This window comes from Falco punctatus (genome assembly GCF_963210335.1).
Source record: "Falco punctatus genome assembly, chromosome: 6".
Lineage (NCBI taxonomy): Eukaryota > Metazoa > Chordata > Aves > Falconiformes > Falconidae > Falco > Falco punctatus.
In genome coordinates, this window is record NC_137585.1 from 12594670 (window position 1) to 12606999 (window position 12330).

The 12330-nt window shown below is 41.0% G+C and overlaps 2 protein-coding genes across 13 annotated transcripts in view; both read left to right on the forward strand.

The window, feature by feature from the left end:
- The window catches only part of MANSC1 (MANSC domain containing 1), a 342189-nt gene that overhangs the window by 217685 nt on the left and 112174 nt on the right, over nucleotides 1–12330 (forward strand). The window lies entirely within an intron of this gene.
- DUSP16 (dual specificity phosphatase 16) overlaps nucleotides 1–12330 on the forward strand; it is an 87463-nt gene that overhangs the window by 70618 nt on the left and 4515 nt on the right. For all 12 annotated transcript variants that reach the window (XM_080392412.1, XM_080392418.1, XM_080392414.1 and 9 more), the window contains 3 exons: nucleotides 1050–1213; nucleotides 8121–8280; nucleotides 8976–9099. In XM_080392412.1, coding sequence (XP_080248538.1) covers nucleotides 1050–1213; nucleotides 8121–8280; nucleotides 8976–9099 — 448 coding nt within the window. The remainder of the gene's footprint in view (nucleotides 1–1049; nucleotides 1214–8120; nucleotides 8281–8975; nucleotides 9100–12330) is intronic.

The following is a 12330-nucleotide window of genomic DNA, read 5'->3' on the forward strand; positions in this document are numbered from 1 at the left end:
GTAGCACAGGTTTATAATGCAGCCGTTGTGATGGGAGGGGAGCTGGGAACCTAGCCAAGCAAGGAACAGAAATGGAGTTCGAGCTCTGTTGTGTGTAATTGTGTCTAGAGCAGTCTCAGCTTCGCTCTTTATTCCCTTCTTGTTCCATAGCGGCTGTGCCATGCTGATAGCGAAACAGCCAGGGAGCAGTTTTGATGGACGCTGGGGTTTTAGGTGGATTTCAGTGTGGTATTGGTCATTCCACTCTAGTTTTTCTGAGTGGTTGAATGTAGTGATGGGAAATGGTAATGAAAATGTTTTGGAGCCATAGCATGGATAGGGACTAAGAACTGGTGCAGATGAAGAACCAGCTAGCAGTAAAGGGAGTAGAAACTGGTGGCAATTTGGGAGTCCATGGCTGGGCAAGTTTTCCCCTGCAGTCGCCCCCTGCCTTGCCTCCCCCACTTGAGATGGAGAAGCCTTGGCTTGGTGTGGTTTTGAAAGATGAAGGCTCTTCCAGTGTGTTGGATGAAATATATTAATTATGGAGCAGCACAGAAAACAACAATGTATGATTTTAAAAGCAAACATTAATATTGGTGCTTTTACCAAATCGAGTAAACATGACTTTTTCTTAATGAAGTCAAATTATAGGCCTAATACAGGAGAAGGAGGTGTTTAGAAAACAGCTTGCTGGGGCAGAGAGGAAAAGGGGTGCACATTTGTGGGGTGGTGGGTGTTGTGGCTTGTTTTTTCCAAAGTCTCATTTCCACATACTATTAAGAATGAGAAGAAGCATCAAAGCTTCTGAGGAATGGGGAGAGAGAGAGAGAAATAAACATTCCAGGCAGAGTGGGAATACACAGCTAGCCCTTGCCTGCTGATGGATGGTTCTGCACAGTCGTGGTACCTCTGGAAAAGGAACATGTGCAATTCTTCGGTTAAGGCTTTCCTGATGCCCCTTAACACCTCCCCATCTCCTGCAACAAATGCTGCTTTCTGAGAACTGGTATGGGCACCAGTGCCTACAACACTGCATGTGAATTAAATACACACTGTCCTTCTCACAGGTGGATTTGCTGAGTTCTCCAGCTCTTTCCCTGGTCTCTGTGAAGGAAAATCCACGCTTATACCTACTTGCATTTCTCAACCCTGCTTACCCGTCTCCAACATTGGCCCAACCAGAATCCTGCCTCATCTCTATCTTGGGTGTCAGCGGGATGTCCTCAACAAGGTGAGCGTTCTGGGCGTCACGTTATTTACTTGGCTGAGTACATAATCTCCATGTGTCTTTATCCATGCTTCTATCATGCTGCATTGTTACAGCTATAAAACATCTGAAGTAGATACAGATAATGCTGCCTGTGCATAAGCCATGGGGAAGCTATGTAAGAATTAATGATACACAAGACCACATAATTAATCCACAGCTCATGTAATAGGAAATTTGGTTTCCTTTCTCCTTTATCTCAGAGAAGATGATATGGTACCTTCCTCAGTAACCTGTCAACCAACCGCAAACTCTCAAATGTGCCATTACAGCAGGTCAGGTACTTTCCTGTGCATAGATCTGACTGGTTTGTTTTGGCAGGTCTTGGATCTTAACACAATTATATTAATGGTTACAGCAGAATAAAGGAAGATTGTCTGGTTTTTACTATTGCCTTCAAGTGCTAGAAAAAATAGCACTTAAATACCATGAATTGTATAATGAGGGACTACTGCAAACAGATGTTTATACACCTAATAAAATATTCAGACCTGGACAATCAGTGGGGTCATTTAAAATGAGCTTTTGTGGTAGCGCTGCAGTAAGAAACTTCTAGCGTGTCTAAATACATACGCATTTAATAATTTCTGTTCCTAAATAATAGCCCAGGATATTTTGGGATACTTAAAATAGTTAGCAAAGTCATCAAATATAGCACTTCTAGGGTGCTGGACTATCAGGTGTTTAGAAGAGCTTGTCTCAAATTGCTACAGGTCTGTATTCCCACGTATCATGCAGGCAAGCATCTGTGGATATGAGATCAACTCATATTGCTTACGGTCTGCATCTTGAGTCCTTTCACAAGGGAATTTTTATTACTTTGGCTGCATATGCCCTCTGGCCTCCCATATTATCTGTCAGTCCTATTCATTAGTTGGATCTCCAACAGCCTTCATAAGCTGATATTAAATACATGGATGCAGGAGAGGGGAGGAGTGCTTCACCCTAGCGTACTGCCTTAACGATGTGCAAGGCTTATGTGTATGATTTTTATCCATGTATAAAGCTTAAGACAGGAACTATCCTAATAGTCCTATAATTGGATCCAGTTCATATACTTCGGCGGTTATCACATTTTTCACTGGTTTTTTCTGCTTTCATTCCCTCCTAGTCTGGCCATTAATAGGCTATATCTAGATTTTTTGCAATTGTTTTAAGGGGATTTTTGACACACAAGCAATCATGTAGAAGGTAATCGTGCCTTAGTAGAGTGCAAAGAAAAATCTTTTATATGGAGGATAATCAGCATTGTATTTACTTTGTCCTTTAAAATTGTCTGTGTCTCTACTGCCAGGTAGCAAGTCAGCAATTAAAACTTGATTCACTTATGACAGATGTCAAAGCAGCTTATTACTTTGGCTACCACAAAAGTAATTTGTGGTCCACAGACAAAAGACAACAAGCGCCAAGTAATTAAAAACAAACAAAAAGAACCCCCTTCCTTGCTTTCAATGGGAGAGTAGTAGAAAGATGTTTTTATGCTTCATTTTTGTTTCAATGTGCGAATGGCAAGTGCTGTCCTAGGTCACAGTGGGAGTCAGGCGGCAGGTGGTTCTCCTCCAGGGCCAGGGATGTGCTGCTTTGTTTGGGATGTGACTGGAACTCCAGCGCTGTGGCTCTTCAGTGGTGAATAATCCCGGAGGGATGAAAGAGGCTGTTCCCTTTCCTTGCAGTAAATTGGTGCCTATGAACAGGTGTTGGGCACAGGCACAGAATGTGTGCCTCACCAGGAAAGGAATCCGAGTGGTCGCAGCCGTCGGGAATTTCGTTACAGGGCTGGAGGAGACTAAACCTGCAACTGCTGCTGGTGAGCCCTGGCTGTGGCAGAGCTGTCTACAGGAAGAGATTAAACCTGGTGGTGGCTCTCTTGCCTGTTAATTTACAACCTTGATAGTATTTCAGCATGTGTTGAGGAAGCCCTGCAGCTGCAGATACTTTAGAATTAATGTAAGACCCCAGGAGCTGGTCAGATTTGTACTTCCTCACATACTCTTAGGAGTTAAGATCAAGGGTTACGGTGTTTCCCATTTTGTATGGAGAACCACGAAAACAGCAGCATACAATCTGCAGAGAGGTCACTGAGTTCTTACCACTTGGTCATCCTTGACAGTTATGGAAGTTCTTCCACTGACAACTAAAATACCTTTTAGATTTCTTACCCATTTTAGGACAAATACACATCTTATGATTTCTAATCTAATTGGGTTTTGTACCTTTTCCCTCTTACTTGGAACAGACACAGGCAGTGCTTTATTCTGAGCATGCCGTGTTCCCTGTGCTAAAGTACACCTTAGTGTCGGTGGCTTACCTTACCTCTTCAGTTCAGTGACTGCATGTGGAAAATAAAAACGGGCTTCCATCTTTAATGTTGGTACCTTGATTAACCTAAAGAAGCTGTGGGAACAAGATTACAGTTTCTAGCACTTAGAATCCACTCGACATTTTCCCCAACAATTGGCAACTCCCAGTTCCCTGGGTTGAATCGGTTTCTTCATTCAACTAAAATTTAGCAGTAGCTGGACACCCGCACATTAGAAACATGAACAACGCATCTCTGCTGATTTCCCTTAAGTGCACTTTGCTGTTGGAGAAGCCTGGACCCTCTGCAGAGGTACCAGGGCAAGCAAGGAGGATGACTCTTGCTACATTGAATGCCCAGAAATAGCAATACATGCTGAGAGAGCTGGAAAGTGAAGAGTGTTCAAAAGGGCAGGGCAAGAAACAAAAACCAGGGATAAGTAACAAAGTTCTGTCTCTGTTAGGACAGTCCAGGAGCTGATAAGTTTGCGTGCTCTGGTTTAATGGCCTTGCTTGGTTTGTTGACTACTGGGGCCAAGAAGTCAGCTTTCTGTTAAGATTAGAATAGTTTTTTGTTTTATTCAAGATTTTTTTAAAAAAATAATTTTCTGAAATATTCTAGTAAGATTCCCAAAACTATTAAGTTGTATACAAGGTAGTTGTATACATTGACCTTATTTTTGCCTTCAGATGCTATCTTTGAGTTCCCATGATTCCTTCCATTGACCAGACATACTGATTTCTCTAAAACTAAAATGTGTCAAAGGTATCTGCAAAATAATCTGCACTACTATTCAACCTGATGATTTAAAGAGGTGAATTTTCAGCATGTTTTATCAAGATGAGCTTATCTTTTCAGGATCTTTATAAGCTTATCTCTGAGTGCACAGGTAGGGAAATGCTTGTATGTTGCAGCACACTCTGTACATATGACCTTTTAAGAATATGAATGCTACTTGCCATTAATACCTCCACTGATAATACTTTATGAAAGATATGCAAACACAGATGCTTGGTTTGTGTCCTTTAGCAAAATTAATGATTACTTCAGCAAAGTCTTAGGAGATTTTTTGTGGGTTTGCTTTACAGATTTCTTTCAAAATGCTTAATTCTGAAAATGTTCGTAATATTTTTTGGCAGTGTTGAAATACTAAAAACCTCATTAAAGGTCTTCATAAAAGTTCTAACAAATGTTTGTTTCAGGTTTTGGGTCTGTGTGATATGTTGTGGTTATCTCAGTGTGAGATGTTGGTGGCATTGCGAGATGGTACTTAATTTTTATAGAAGATCTTTGTTGCTCTTTGTGAAAGAGAAACAAACTAAATCCTAACCTACACAGGAGTGAGTGTCCTTTCTGGAAGTTAGCATACCAGAAAAAAAATCTGGATTGTGGTTATGGGCCTGAACGAGGCTCCTACTTATATCTCATGTTTTGTACCAGCATTTAAACTGTGAAACTTTCTGCTTTGCTACTTACACAACTATTCTCTTTCTTTTCTTCCAGACCTGGATTTTATTTCCTGGAACAAAATAACATTTTAGGGTGCCATTAATTTTCAGATTAAACAAGTCATAAAATGTAAATAAGCTGACAAAAGAGCATTTACTTTCTTTTCATGAAGTTGTTAGTATTAGGATTTCTGGATCTTCCTCCCATCGTAATTCACTTCTTCCTCTGGGGTGCCTTACAATGAAGGCACTGTTACGGTTATTATATTGGAGCGTGTTGCACAGGGTATGATTGATACCGTAGAACAGAAGGAAGCATAACTTCTTTCTTTAGCCTTAGTCTCAAAGACAAGCACTAATGCATTTTTTGGGTGTTCTTTTGGCTCAGAGATTTCAGACTTGGCGTCTGCAGCCTTCTTATTCCCATTTGAATAATCGATTCCACATCAAAAACCTTGCATAACTGTGGAATCAGGATGGCTGGACTGAGCAGCCCACCAGTGCTTATATTTTAAAGAAACAACAAGGTTTTCTATTCTTCTTCTAAATTCATCAGCCTCCCCTTAGCTATGTTGTGAACGAACATGCATCATGGCAGTCCATTTGTTAGTTACACCTTTATCACCTTCTCCCTTTATTTATTTTTATATATGTGTATATATACGTACATGACTCCATGTGTACTTCTGTACCTGCTATTCCAGTTGTTCCTTGCTCACCTCCAAGCAGTGACAGCAGTAGGTGAGCTGGTTTTTGGGGGCAGTATTTCAACGCTGTGATCTAAAGCAGATTCTGATTTTACGGAAGTTGATGCTGAAAAGCTTGGGATCCTAACGGGAAAGCTGCATAGGCCAGGACACCAAGGCAGAGGTGCTGGGGATCAGGGTCTCCCTCCCACACAGAAGATACTGCAGGTCTAGCAGTAGCCAGTCCCCCGTGCCAAGAACCCCATTCCCAATACCTTCCCTCTCTGGATAATTCCAGATATTCCCTACTCCCTTACAGCACTCCTGCTTATAAACTTGCAGGTCTGTCGGTGTGAGAGAGCTACATACGGTAAAGGAAGGTGTGACAGTGTCAGCTATAAGAGCGTGCAGGGCTGAAGGGAGCTTGCTGGTTAAGTTGGGGCGATGTGAAGGAAGGGAGAGAAGGAAATGGGTGACATATTTGCTGTCACTGATGAGAAGCTGAGCTTTAGAGCTTTAGTGGGGTTGTGACCTGGGAAACTAGTAGGGTAAGAGGCAGTAAGGCTGAGAACTTACTTTGACACATCCAGCCCCACTCCCCCCCCCCCCCCTTTTTTTTTTTGACCATTGCTGCAGATTAAATTTCTGATTATTTGTTTTGCAAGTAATCGGTCATCTCTTGTTCCCATTGGATGGGTATGTTTACAATATAACGTATATTCATTAGTTTCAGGTGCCCACACCTTCAGGCACCTCTGAATGTGCTGGTACGAGGGACTTTGGGTGAAAGCTTGGAGGAGGAGCTGCTCAGTTTGCTCCAGGCCACAAGATTCAGCTTGCTAGCAGAATTCATATAAATTCCCTGTTTATAGCTGTTACAGGCTGGACTTTATGCACTTTCCTCTGCAAATGACTGATGTAGATTCCCCTCTCCTAATGTTCTCACTAAACATTTAATTTGTGCATGCAAGTATGTGTGTGTTCCTCCCTTCTGCCTACACACCGTAACATACATGTGGTGTACCTGTGTACTCAACATCCCGTGCTATTTAGACTGCTCTGATTTGAACAAGATAGAGTTCCGCCTCTTCAGCTAAATAGACATATCCCTGTTTCTCCTCACCAAAACATCTTTATGCCTGCAGAAGAAATACATATGGGGAAGAAGTGGCCATTTGGCTTCACGACTGTGTTTTCGTACTGGTAGAACTCCAGTTGAAAATCAGCAGCGTAACAATTAGTTCTTGCTACTGCTCTCATGGATTGACCTAACTTTCCTTTTTTATATAATTGCTATAAAAGCAAAAAGATTAAAATCAGACTTGGGGGGGGGGATTTTTTTAATGTCTGAAACTATACTGAAACATTAATTTCCATAGAAATGTGACCAAAAGCTCCCCGATGTTTGTATTCAGTGTACTACTGTCCAAGCATTTTTTTTTTTTTTTTTTGCATGTCACTGCCAAGTCACATCTGAACCAGAAAAGCTGTTTGATCAGTACCATTCCAGCCTGCTTAATTGCTTTTCTGGGTCAAGATGCTTACTTGCAGGAGCCCGGATGGGTTTGGTAGAGCCATCTCTAGTTCTTTAGTACTTGTTTCACATGTTTTGGCACTAAGGTACCTATCGCATCAGATACTACTTTGCACAACTCTTAAGTACAAAGAGTACAGCAGAAAAGAGGAGTCTGTTTCTTTGCAGTCATGAAAACTGACTTATTTTGAAAGCCCAGTTGACTCATAGATGTTGAGTCTCTGCTCGTTCATGTGACAGCCTGTAAGATGCAAGAGAACTAAAGACCGAAAACTGAAACCTGAGCAACTAAATCGTAAACCACAAAGCAGAACTCCTGTAAAACTGCAGTTAGCGCTGTGTGAAAATGGTCTGATTCAAGGTCTTCAGCTCTTTCTTTCAGGGTTTTGAGTGACTCTTGCATGTTGCCTTAGAAACAAGGATGTCCCAGACATGTTAGGAGGTGACTGCAGGCGGCATCAGTTTCATTTCATATTTCTCACTGGTATCTGTGAGACGGGGCAACCTCAGCCTTAGATACATGATTCAGAAAACAAATACTCGGGTCAGCAAAGTGGGAAGTGCTTGGTTATGTCGTCAGCTAGCATGGCGAGAATTTAAACCAGAGTACCACAAAATGTATTCTCTTGGAAGTGATGCTTCTCACAGTAGGAGAAGACACTTTACTGTTATTTCTGTTCTTTGTTAACTTTGGTTTTATGGGCTTTGCAGTCTATATGTTATTTGGACACACTGTATCTCATTAAAACTTGAAGAATTAAAAGCTGAGTTGTCTTTTTCACAGAAGAATGCCCCTAGTACAGCTAGAGCAACTGTAACGTGAATTTCAGTTTAGTTTTTAGCTTTGTAACGTGCCAAAGGTACTGTTTGACTTTTCCAGGCTTAATCTTTCTCTCTTTCCTAGGAGCTGATGCAGCAGAATGATATTGGCTACGTACTGAATGCCAGCAATACTTGTCCAAAGCCTGATTTTATTCCAGAATCCCATTTCCTGAGGGTGCCTGTGAACGACAGCTTTTGTGAGAAAATTTTGCCTTGGTTGGATAAATCAGTCGATTTTATAGGTGAGAAGAAAATTTAAATTCTCTCTCTAAAACAGTTTCTGGATTCCTTTGTGTGTCTGCCTTGCTGTTTTGGCTGAAGAAGACCTGAATGCTTTCTGGGTGGTATGAAAATACCCTAAGGACCTACATACACGATCACCATCACTTTATAAGCACAGAAGCAAAATAACATAGGGGGATTCTGCCACTGCATGTTCCAGCACTTACGGAACAAAGACACTTTTTAAGAGCACAACTCGGCTTTCTGGCAACCTGGTAGATGCCCGATACATGTCTGCAGAGGGCGAATTAGAAAACTGGACATAGAGATCCTGTCTTTAGCTTTGAGAAGTGAGCGAGCCAAATTTGAACTGGCCAGATTGTTCCATCATGAATGCTTGCTTTTTACTTGCATATAAAATTAGAAACAATCACCTTTCCCAGACATCTAAATAGGGTTGTTTATGTGCACATTAAAATGCGGTATGCTGTAACTGCAGTGGTGTTTCCTGTGTAGTTGCATGCTTTTTCTATACTCAGTGCTATACAGTGCTGGAGAAAATAAGTGATTTTTGTTTAAAGCTTCCATGAGATTTGCAATTAGCAGTTAATTTGGAAATTTTGAACAATTTTAAATAACATTGCTTTCTTTGCAAACTTTTCATCATGGTATAATGCTGCTGAGTTTGACACTTGCCAATTTCTTCGCTATGTAGAAAAAGCAAAAGCATCAAATGGCCGTGTGTTAGTGCACTGTTTAGCTGGAATATCTCGCTCTGCCACAATCGCTATCGCATATATCATGAAGAGAATGGATATGTCCTTAGATGAAGCTTACAGGTAAGGAGAAAATTTTCCTTCATCCTAATCCTTGTGCCTGTTGGCTTGTTTTTAAGGTGAATGATTAAAGGTTATATGACCAAAGGTAGAAGCGGACATGTTATTTTATCTGGTAGCTCATTGGCCTCTGCACGCTCTAGTTTTAGATGTAGGCTTCCTCCATAAACAAATTAATGGTGTTGTGTAGACATCACAGAGCTAGTATTAATTGCCCACCTGCAAAATGCTGATGTTGGTCTTTGCTCCAAGTAGGCAAATGCATGGAATTTAAACTGCTTATTAAATGTTGTGTATGTACATACATACATACACACAGCTCTAGCATGCATATAACAATATCTTGTAAGTCAGAGAGAGAATGGAATGTATAGGGTTAAAGAAAGAGAACTGAGGATATTTATAATCACGCTTATGACAAATGCTAGGCTGGATCTGCTGACTGCAGTTTGGTATTTGGTAATGCTCTCAAAGAATTGCCTGCAGGTGAAATGTCTAGGAATTAAGAAAGCTTCTTTGTTGCCATTAAAGTCAACCAAAAACTTTGGGAGAAAGCATGCTGAAGTATCAGCTCATCAAATTAGGGATTTTTTCTGGAGACCCCTTTCCCCCCACCCCCCCATCCCCATCCCCTTTTTAACCTTTCAGATCCCTTTTTTTTTTTTCCTATACTTGGATTGTGAATGCTTCACTGCATTCCAGGTGGCTTGGTTGTAGTTTACCACGACTCCTGTATTTTATTTAACAAACTGCTTTGTTGTGTTGTACAGAAAATGATGGGTTTCTTTTTGATGGGCTTTATAGGCTAATTGGCACAGCTGAGGCCTCGCTGTAACATGCTGTGCAGCAGCAATCTGAACAGTTGTGCTGGAGCGGGTGGAGAGAAGCACCTTCAAACTCACTAGTGTGTTTGCTACCACCATCTCTAAAACACTGATGAGGACAGAAAGGTGCACATTTGATGTTCCCTTGTGGGGCATTTTTTTTTAAGATGATGACCATAATTACATATGCTGTGGAAAAAAAAGTGCATGTAAGGGTGCCTGAACTACAATCACCTCCCACTGCCTTTAGAATTTTTCCACAGTTTCTTACTAGAGCCTGTTGACAGTTTGGTCGTGTGCGCTAGTTTCAACATCATGGTGAAAAAGGGTTGGTTAAGAGGCGTAGCTGAGAGCTCAGTTATACAGGTATAGATAATATAGATGAATTAGTGGATGTGGATGGATTCTGTGCAAGGTTATGAGCTTGAGTCACTGAAAAACCTGTCTGGTCTCAGGCTGTAGTGGTCTGGAGGTTAGAGCTGTACAGTACTAAACACTTCTAAAATGCACATGCGTCAGGGTACTTCTGAAGTGCTGCTTCTGAATTCCTCCATGAAATCTCTGCATTAATTCTAGTTTGTTTCTTAACCAGAAGTGTGAATTGAGTGCGAAGGATTACTTATCTTAGGCCTTTTTCTTGTTGCACTGTAGATACTGACAACTACTGTGAAATTTAGATTGTATTTTGCTATATTTCCATTGATATGGCTTAGTGAGAACCATCTGCAGCACATCTCACTCACTGGTTTGGGAGCTCTTGCTGGCAAAGCTTGAAAGAAAAATACTTTTCTCTGAGTTAAAGAAAGCCATTAGATAAAATGTTTGTTTGACACTATTACAAAATTTAAAAGGTGACACTGTTACTTGAAGGGAAAGATCTGAGGAAATAAACATTTCTAGTCTTTTTTTCTAATGGACTATGCAAGAGAAATAAACATCAAAATTAAATGTTATGCATGTTTTCCAATTGGAAAAAGAGTGTGCATTTTGAAACGGAAAAGTTTGCAAAGCCTTAAAACTTGTCAGGGGAGCCTTGTACCTTTTTCAAATTTTAAAAAGCTAGTTTTAAATCTAGGACTACCCACTATTTTATGGTGAGATGAGGAAAAAGCGTAAGAAACAGTTTTGGAGACAGTGCTGGAACACAGAGCTGAAATGGCAATGTTCACCAGAAAGCATCCTGCTTTAGATAACTCGCCCAATAACAAGTACATCTAGCTTTGCCTGGAAGAAAACAACCTGAGGCTGTATGAATTCTTGTGAGCAAGTTACTTACACTGGCATAAAAGCCCCCAAATTAAATGCTGAAGCTAAAGAATCTCTCCTGAGGAGAGTTACTAGTTTTCTCTATTTGACAGAATTATACTTCATGGTGGAAGCTTCCACCACCAGGTTGTACAACCCGATATTCCAGGTCGTCACGTCAGCTTGACCATTCCTGCTGTTGTTTGGCAACTTTTTTTTAAAGTAGTTTAAAAAAAAAAAAAAAAAAGGCAAGTTTTGTTTGCTATTTTTCATGTGCTTGCCTGCATTTGTGCTTGTGTGTACACATACACACAAGCACTCCTCTGAATGTTTTTCATGCTGTTTTTAATGACTGCACACTAGTCGTCTGTACACCTCTCCAGAGAGATTTTATTTTTAATGATATTAAATTTTCACAGTGACACATCATATGTGTGTTTGTACTAGATTTAGCTCTTCAAGGTTTCTTCCCTTGTTAATTCCCTTGTCAGCTGGTTCATCATAGTTCCAGGAATGTGGGTTTTTTTAAAAAACAAAACAGGAGGAGGAAGGACTTTGGGAGCTGTAAAAAGCAGGGAGTACTTACTCAGCTATACTGCAAATCAGAGAGGGAGGAAGTACGCTTTTGTGTTTAACTTTGAAGTGTATGACATGACTTCTAATACATAAGTCTTTCATACATTCAGAGTCCTGGTTCAGGAAAACATTTTAAGTATTGCACTTCTTCATATTCAGCAGAGTGTGTAAGTGCATGCTTAGATTGGCACGCGTACACGGGTCAGGCTGCTTCCTACAGGACTCAAAACCAGATTAACTCTTCCAGTGACTTGGTAATACTTTTGCCCTTTACTGCTGAACGCCTACAAGGGTAGAAGGAACGTTTTTGTTTTAACGCTGTGCTTGCTGTATAAGGTCAGCATCTATCAGAGCTCTTTGTCTTGCCTGACAAAGATAAACAGGGTAGGAAGTGCCTACTGCAGTAACAGCAGCGTGAGAGTGGTGAACAGAACATGGGATTTCATCCCTTGGAAAGCTGAGGGATGGTGATCCGCTTTCTGCAGCGCAGGAGAGACCAAGGGCTCTTGGCTACAGCTCAGACGCTGTTCTTGCAGAACTGGAGGAGCTCTTGACTCTGGTTACAAAACAAGGTAGCAGAGGTCCCACA